Genomic DNA, 9,348 nt, shown 5'->3' on the forward strand with positions numbered 1-9,348 from the left:
AGCGAATTACTTTTTAATAACATTCTATGAAACTATTTCCCCTACATCTTTTTGCCTAATGTCACATTTCAGATCATCAATTAATGACATTGGGCAATGGAATTAATATGTGTGTACAAGCAAAACTTTATGCCCAATACACAGAAAATCTTGTTTATTTCTTTGAGAAAGGGCAGGAATGCTAAAAAACTTTAAATTTATATTAGTTTTCAAGGCCTTTACTTACATCAATTTCTCCATCATCTATTTCTCCATCATCTTCCTCTTTTTTTTTCTCCTTAAGAGATTCTGGGTGTTCTTTTTCCTCCCCATTTTTACCACTGGATTTCTCTTCTTCTTCTGGAGTACCTTCTCCTTTTTCATCCTCATCTTCTCCACCAGCCTTCTCAGCCTCATCCTCTTGAGCAGTAGTCGTGGGTTCCTCAGGAACCTCCTCATCATAATCTAATTCATGTTCATCCAGTTCTCTAGTAACTGAAGAGGCTTCATCTCTAAGATCATTTGTCCTATCTTCTTCCTCCTCCTCCTCTTCCTCCTCCTCCTCCTCCCGACATGGAGAGTTCTTAAGATCTCTGCTCTGATCATTATTATCAGAGTCCTGAGATTTGGTTTCACTTAATCGGTCCTCCTCATCTGAATGATTTTCCTCTTCACCCTGACTCAATGCCCTTGCTGCATCTTCTTCTTCTTCCTCCAAATCAGTGCCCCTCCCACCCTCTCCATCCAACTCTCGATCAGACCCACTTTCTTTTAGAATGTCATCATCTGAGAGCTCTTGCTGCTCTTCCTCTGGAGATCCAGGATCTCGATCAGGGCTCTCACACACATCCATCAGTATCCTCTGGTCTACAAAAGAAAAGAAATATATACATTTACCAAATTCAACACAAACTGGGAAATAAATCTTACTTCTTAGCTCTCCTGTCCTGAAGGGGAGAAAGGGAGTATATACCTCTCTCCTTCAGTTGTATCCTAAACATTTTCTACAATTTAGACTCATTCTACAGACTATGGACTCTATGCTCCCTAGGATTATGTATTTAGAACTGAAAAGGGGACCTCAGCATGCCCTAACTTTAAAGAAAAGGGGACTGAGCTCAGCCCAAGCTTAAGTATTAATTGGTAGAGCAAGGATTTGAATCCAACTCTTTTGGTGCTCAATCTAGAACTACCACTACTGTGTTATTTGAAAAGAAAACAAACAATTAATTTTAAAATCAAACAGATCTAATTAAGAATTATAAACTAATGTGATACTTGTAAGTGACTTAGGAGATTTTTAGCAATGACAATTTAAGTGAACTATGTCAAATGGGTAAGATCCTTCATATTCTAAGCATGTTACCTCCCTGAACACTACTTTCCCTTAAATACAAATGCAATTTAAAACAATAGCTCAATGTTACGAATTTTGAAACATGATTTTCCCCCTTTTAATTCTAACAATTAACAGGAAAAAAGTCATTAAGGTCTTCTGCTGCAGGAGATAACAGTATGATTTTATGTGACATGTTGCTTTTGAAATTAAAGGTGGCCTCCACATGGTAACCACTGATATTGTACATGGCACCAGATTGTAAGCCATAAACATACCTTTTGCTTTAGAGTTAACCTTAGGGGCCTAAAGCAGAATAACTGTAGACAGTTCTTTAGCAATTCTCAGCATGCATTTCAAAGGGTGTCCACGTTGGTGCCTGTCACTTTTCATGTATAGATACTGTGTTAACATCCACCCAGATCAGAATACCTATTAAAAATAAGTTAGGATAATAGATAGTGGGCACTATTGGTCCATTTTATGACCCAGGAGAACTCTATCCACTGGAAGGGATAGATTTATCTGTATCAACTTATACTCTAAAAGTAGAAAAGCACTTAGTTATACAAAAGATGCCCACAGAAGCAAAGATTTAGAATGCTACGAATTAAAGAATAAATAACCTGGCCTTCAAAGCTAGTAAATGGAGACCATAATTCAGTATAATATTTAAGGCCATTTTGTATTGTCAAGTAATTTAGTGGACACTGTCAGTTCTACAATGAAGGATTCCTTCCTTCCCACCAAAATTGTGATTCATGACTTTGATACAAGCTGCCAATGGGTATATTCACCTGTAGAGAAGAACTTCTGGTAGAAAATTCTCCATATTACGAGAGCTGTGCTTACATGATGCTGACAGTCTCATTCTGCTCTATTTCAGAAGATATTCAAGTCTATTTTTACTACTCCAGATTTAATTATAAAGTGCACACATGCTGGTATCCCACTCAGACGCTTTAGGAGGGTACTTTGTTCTTCCTTCTCCTGTTTTTAAATGCAGGGCAAGATGGCTGACATTTACTAATTTCATTCTGCATGTTGGTGGCAGAAAAAACACTGAGCAGTTTTCATGCAGTCCTCTGAAATCTACAGGGATGTACACACTGGCTACATTCACAGCATCACAGGATTTAGAGCTGAAAGAGACTTTAGAGATTATCTAGTCCAACCCCTTCAGATGACAGAGGAAGACCAGGGTCAGAGATGGGAAATGGCTTGCCCAAAAGTCACATAGTATATTCAGGGATAAGGTATTTCTCAATTCCACCCCCCCCCACAACGTCCCCCCAATCAGTAGTTACATTTGAACCCAGGTCTTTTTTTACTCTAAATTCAACGTGCATTTCAATACAACACAATGCAGCTAACCTTGTGTCCTGGTGAGACTTCTACTCAGTCTTTCTTTAAACAGCATTGTGTGAATATTAGTTTCAGGCTATGCCCACCATGACATACCCCCATTCTAACACAGCCTCATACAAATCCTTCCACCTCTGAGGTTTTTTTCTCTCTGCCATAATCTCAGTAATGAAATCAAACAGTAATATCACAAGCACACTATTATCTTGGTGATCTGGAGCAAAAAAGCTTAGCAATAATTCAGTGCTTACTGGTTTGGGCAGAAAATTTTTAGGGCTCATTTCTTTCAAAGGTAAAACAGGCTTAAAAGCATGTAAAAGTAGAGTCAAAATTCAGAAATTCGCTCTCAGATCACAACTCCGAAAACAATTGTTTTAACAAACAAAAAAATTCTCTTTGAGGGACATGTCATGAAAATTTACTTTAAGATGTGTCTGTTTAGAACCTGAGATTTCACTTGTGTAGCAAATTTGGTAATTCAAACTCCCTCCTTCAATGAAGTTAGGCAACTCTGTAACTTAAGTCTTAAGACAGTTGCCTGATGGTAATGAGGTTAATGGTCCCACAGTTAGTATGTGTCAGAAACAGTACTTGAACCCAAGTTTTCCTGATTTCAAAGTCAGCCCTCTAACCCCTGATTTGTTTGCAGAAAGTGGCCGGCCAGACAGAAGGAAGGGAAGAAAACAAATAGAATAACAGATATGCATGAGCCATTAGCAGAAAATATGGGGCACTTGCTTTCTCACCCCTCAGAAATCACTAAAAAGCATACATTTGAGTGACCCACATTATATTCTAGAAACTATTCAACACTATCATAAAAAGGAAAAAAAAAAATCCTTGAATGGGAATGGGAAGGAGAGAAAACCGAGGATCTTTTCTTTTTGCAAAGCTATCCTGTTGAATTTCATGCTTCATGCTGCTCTAAGCAAAGGAATAAAGATAGAGGGGGGAAAAACTGATCCTCTGCTCCAGAAAGACCAGGAATTCTGGTCCTTCTACTGACACTTTTCACTTCCTCTCCCTCAGTCAAGGAGGAATAAGTGTAGGCACCAATTAACAACAGCTGCCAAAAAAAAGGTCAGCAGCCTAAACTATAACAGGGTGAAAACCTAATTTTTCAAGCTCTGGTGACGGGATAGTAGCAATATACTATATACTAAAGAGCCATTTTTGTAGAGGCTGTATTAAAGAGCCTTTTGTATTCTCCGATATGAATTTAGGAAATCCTTAAAAGAATGTCTTATCTATGCCACTATCACCTAAGAAATGAGCAGATGCCAGATTTCATAGACTGCCTAAAAAAAAAAAAATCAAATGTATCTACAAAATTAAGCTCTAATTGAAACTACAGCTAAAACTGTGCACCTGATGGGCTACAAATATCTCCTGCATATGTCTACTAAACACAGAATCACAGCTGGATTTTAAAGATTATTATCTGGTCCAACCCTCATCTAGTCTAATTTTTGGTTATGATATATACTCTTACTCAAAGCTCTTATGTTCCCCACACTATCACAGTCTTCTTCTAGACCTTTACACATATAGATAATTCATTATAAAGTATTCTAATCTGGTTTAAATTTAATAAGGTAAAGAATCAACTGCATTTTACATTTAGGTAAAATTGAAATTAAGACCTTAAATGAGAAATTTAGAAATGACTTTGAATTAGTCTTAACCAATCCAAGAAAAGGGCTTGTAAGTAAACTGAAGAAAATTCATTTTTAAAACATGTGATGTTCTTTCTATATGGAAAGACCATTATAGGCAGTTCCCAATTTGCAAACATTAGACTTCAAATAACTTTGTACAAACAGAAACAGTTATAGCCATCACAGCCTGACTTGCCTTCTGGATGACAGCTTTCATTTCTGCCACCAGGAGTAATATCTCATTTCTATGGATTTCATTTTTTACCCAAACTTCTCCCTCATTCTGTAAGCACCAGTGAACCTCCAACCTAGAATGTTCCACACCTTCTGTTAGAATCCCATTGCCTATTTGCACAAATTTCAGAAACTCAAAAAATGTAAGGAATCTTATATATTATATATGAAAGAGACTTTGGGGGCTACTCTGGAAACCTAAGTATCATTTATAAGAACTGTTTCTATGGATAATGTTTTACTTCACAAATTCCAAACAACTGGCTAAAAATGATCTTGTGGAACACAACTCATTCCTAAATTGGGAACTGTCTATAGTAACAATAGTGGGACATTTCCTCTGAATTGTGTTCTTCCAATAGTGGTTGACTCATCAAGAAGCATTTATTAAGTGCCTACTGTATGTCAGGATCTATGTTAAACATTAAGGATACCAAGAAAATATCAAACATCTCTTACCCTCAAAGAGTTTACATAATACCAAAAGAGAAATGTATACAATCAAGTGTTCACTTATGTCTTACTAGAGTTCCTGTATGGAATAGCTTATTTAAGCCCAAGGAATAGTGATGGCCAAAAGAAGGATCATACATGAGGCTTTAGTCTTAGATTACTTAATGGCAAACTTATCTATGATTTGAACCTGGGATTACAAATGGTGCTACACCAAACAGACACAAACACATACACATTTTAAAAATTATAAAAAATTAAGGGGCAGCTAGGTGGCCCAGTGGATGGAGCACCAACCCTTTAGTCAGAAGGACCTGAGTTCAAATCTGACTTCAGACATTTAACACCTTCTAGCTGTGTGACCAGGCGCAAGTCACTTAACCCCAATTACCTCAGGAAAAAAAAATTAAAATAAAATTTTGATAGGCCTGTGTCCCTTTCTAAATTTGGTTTTTTAAAAGGTCTGTTTTAGCATGTTGGAAGAAGTTACTCACAAGAACTCCCCAAATTACATTCTCTATCCTTTTTAAGGCTGAAGACCAGCTTTCATGTGCTCTCATAAGAATGAGCCAGAGTAATAAAAGCATTAAGCAACTACTCTCAGAAGGAAGTCTTTCCTTTCTAGACAGCTAGCTTTGCCTTCTCTTGTAAGACTAGAAAAATGTCCATCTGTGTGTTTTTTTAGTTAAGTGTCTTTTAATAAAGATAAATGGTTTTATTCTCTGAAGTTTTTCAACACAACAGTGAGAAATCTGAAAGCTGATGTAACATAAAAATAATCTTTAGTATAAAGGAAAGAGCCTATGACCTGTGACGACTGCTTCCTACCTTTGTAAACCTTGGGCAAGTCACTTAACTTCCCAGGACCGCTTCCTCATCTGTGAAATGAGGGAGCTGCATCACGGGGTCTCTGAGGTCCCTTCTAGTTCTAATTCTCTAGGTACATGAATCCACAGGCACCTGAGAGAGGCATTGATACCAGTTATAGCAACATGATTTAGTCAGAGTGTCCTGGACTAAGTCAGGAAATCAGGTCCTTCAATTTGTTACTGACTACTTGTACGACTAAATCCTAAAAAGAATACTGACAACCACCAACTTTAGAGCTACACACAATTTTACAATTTTCATGGTGTTTTCACATTGTTTCATAGGATCCCTAGTGTTTCTTGCATATTTAACACTCTACACTATAAAAAGAACTAGCTTAAAAAAACCAAACAAACAAACCTGGCTTTCTTTAATTTAACAAATGAGACATTTTCTTAACAAAAGACTTAGCTGACTTGTAACTATTTGGCCGATTTTGTCTTCTTAGAGGATTTAAAACCATCCTATGATCATTAATTCATGTCAAGAATTAGAGTTTAATTTTCAGGTCCCTGTTCAGACATTTAAGGACTGGACTATGATACATGAAATATGATTGAAGTGATGAAATTGATTTTTAAGACCCCAAAACTTGAGATTCATGATTTCAACAACGTGAATGAATATTCTCTCCATAGAACATCTATAATAACTGCATACCTACATAGACTATTTTAATGGATTATAGGGATCAAATTCATCACCTTGTCTAGTGATGAGCTTTCACTGAGCTACACTGATCCTCAAACAAGCAATATAGCTAGACCCCTACTCAAAAAGTTGTTAGAAATTGCTCTGCTGATACAATCTTCAAGAATGCAATTATCTATTCCGCACCATTATAAAGTAACTAGAAAAATAATTTGGTTTAGTCATCCTGCAAGGCACCATGTTTATTCCAACAAATACACCTCATTCATAAGCCAAAAGAAAATTTTAGTTACAAATTTTATTTAGTTAATTACAAATTTTATTTATTTTAAAAACTCTTTCAGAGTATATGTCAGTACTTTCAAATATGTTCAATAGTGGCAAGTCTTTGTTCTTTGAGAAACAATTTGAGTTTAGAACATTAAAAAGCAACCTGGTCTCATAAATAATTGAAAGATCAAACTGGGTAATAACATTTTTACTTAAAAAACAACTGGTATTCTTCTCTATCTCATGAAAGTAAAGAAGATTCCTTAAAATGTTTTGTCCAATAACAGCATTATTCAGATAATTATATAGCTTTTCAAGGTGACTTCATTGAAGGTCAAAATTCATTTGGCTTATGAGCTCTAATACGCTTATTTTTATTCTATTTTGTAAAGCATTCTACTTTATAGTCGCAACTCCTAGACCTCAAAAGAGAACTATCCAAAAGGCGAACACTACCAGAAAGAAACAGCATGGCTGGTGACAGAACATTTTTATAATTTCCCTCAAATTTAACAATGAAATTCATTGACTCATGGCTCCTCAATGAAGCCTGGGGCAATTACTTCTGCTTTATCAAGAATTAATGAAATGTGGTAAAATCAAAACCCATTATGATCACAGGCAAGTTTTTACTGTACCTTTTCTGAAACGGCAATACTGTTTCTTTATGGTTACAGATCACCACCAAAGGCTGGGACACACTTCCACCTCAGGAAACCGGCTATCAACACCTTAGGTTTCCTGGGCTTTGGTGAAGACGGCTCAGTCAATGGTTAAGGTTTATCCCTTGATGACAATATGTCCACAATTCTCCAGAAGTGGGGGGACGAGGGAATGGGGTAAGAGGTGATCCCAATCCCCTAGCCCTGAAAGAAGCTAAGTCACTGAAGATTTTGCTTCACAAAATGTCACAAAATGAAATGCACTCACAAACACAACTAATGGGACTCCACTCTTCTCTTATTAAACAAAAATGTAAAGTTCTCCTAAATGAGCACAGTTCCTGACACATAGTAAGCGCTTAATAAATGCACGACAACTTGATGATGAGTTTAGAGATTTTAAACAACTCTCAGAAGTCTCTTTTTCATCTGTAAAATGGAAATAACATTTGTACCAAGAATTGCGATTTTTAAAGGTTTATGTACTAAACTGCTCTCTCCACAACAAAGCACAGCTGACACACGCATGTAACAAAGTCTAGGTTCAGTGTTAGCTCCGCCACTAAGAGAAAACGTGCACAAGAGCTGAAATCTTCATGCTCTCCCTGCCATTGCTACAGTTACCTCGAACCAATCAATGACCCTCCTAGTCTGTTTCCATCTTACTAATCAATGGACAAGGATTTTACGTGGCGGTTTTTCGCTCTGAGGAGGTGCGAGCGTGGCCCGCAGCGCAGGCAGCATATTCCGGGTGCTCCCCACCCAAAAACTTTCTCTCGCTCCAACTTTCCGCGCGGGGAGCCTCCCGCAAAGCAGGGCTGCTGCTCTTTGTGATCGGGTAGCACGGGCCACGGCAATCTCGGCCCAGCATCCATGACAGCTCCGGAAGGGCCAAGCAGTAATCCCCACGGGCGGCCCGTCCCCGCCGGCCAGCCCCCGGTACAAGCAGGGGTCTTCGAGGGGGCCAGCCGGCAGCGGCCGCCCTTAGGACGCAGGAAGGGAACCTGATCGCGCGTGCTTCGGGGCAGCATCCCCTCGCGCGCGCCGCTTCCCCACGGAGCCGGGCGCCGAACCTGGCCCCTCCCCCCCACGCCCCACGCGCGCACGCGCACACACTCTCGCGCGCGCCGGGGGAGCCACGAGCACTGAAGTGCTCGAGCCCCTCCCCCCTCCCCGCCTCCGAGGCCCCGGCGCGCGGCCCGGCCTCTCCTCCAGGGCCGCCGCCCCCCGGCCGGCCCCCGCCGCGGCCTCCAGCCCAGGCCGGGCCTGCGCCGCCGCCGCCGCCCAGCCCCCGGCGCCCGCTCCTCACCTCACCTCAGCGCGAGGGCGGCCGCGGAGGAGAGGAGGGGGACGGGGCGGGGGAGGGGGAGCGGTGGCGCGGAGAGGCGTCTTCCCGGTCCTTCCGCTCCTCACAGACCTTGACTGCTTCGGCTCCGGCTCCGACTCCGGCTCCGGCTCCGGCTTCGGCTTCGGCTTCGGGGCGACGCGGGCGGAACAAACGGGCTCCACTACCCGCGGGGGCCGGCCATTGTGCGACGTCATCAGGCCGCGACCGCCTCTCTCCAGAGAGCGGGCTTCCCTCCTCCCTCCTTCTCTCCCTGGCCCGGGCCGGGCCGCTCCGCCCCCTCCTCTCCGCGCCGCGCCCTATCGTGCGTGCCGTGCGTACTGAGCACGCCGTGCGTGCCGCGCTTAAAGAGACAGGCGCTGGCATCATCTTGAGACCTTGTGGAGAAGCGGGAGGCTTTGAGGCAAGGGAAGGATGGAGGAACATAAACGGAGATTTGTCGGTCAGTCAGTCCTTCGTATTTATTAAGAATTTATTACGTACCTGCTGGGTTTTGACCATTATGCTGCACACTGAAGAGACAAA

General features: G+C 40.9%; 1 protein-coding gene across 11 annotated transcripts in view; it reads right to left on the reverse strand.

The window, feature by feature from the left end:
- Nucleotides 1–9,123, reverse strand: part of ZC3H18 (zinc finger CCCH-type containing 18) — an 83,115-nt gene extending 73,992 nt beyond the window's left edge. For 3 of the 11 annotated variants that reach the window (XR_012485859.1, XM_074286222.1, XM_074286216.1), the window contains exons 1-2: nucleotides 8,896–9,032; nucleotides 227–846 (exon numbers count right to left, since the gene is read on the reverse strand). Coding sequence is in view for 10 of the 11 variants with exons in the window: in XM_074286222.1 (XP_074142323.1) it covers nucleotides 227–832 (606 nt within the window). In the remaining variant the exon portion in view is untranslated. Of the gene's footprint in view, nucleotides 1–226; nucleotides 847–2,112; nucleotides 8,405–8,787 lie in introns of those variants that run through there. The other 8 variants (XM_074286223.1, XM_074286220.1, XM_074286225.1 and 5 more) reach the window with 6 other exon arrangements.
- Nucleotides 9,124–9,348: the final 225 nt, after the last annotated feature.

This window comes from Sminthopsis crassicaudata, chromosome 2 (genome assembly GCF_048593235.1).
Source record: "Sminthopsis crassicaudata isolate SCR6 chromosome 2, ASM4859323v1, whole genome shotgun sequence".
Taxonomy (NCBI): Eukaryota; Metazoa; Chordata; class Mammalia; order Dasyuromorphia; family Dasyuridae; genus Sminthopsis; species Sminthopsis crassicaudata.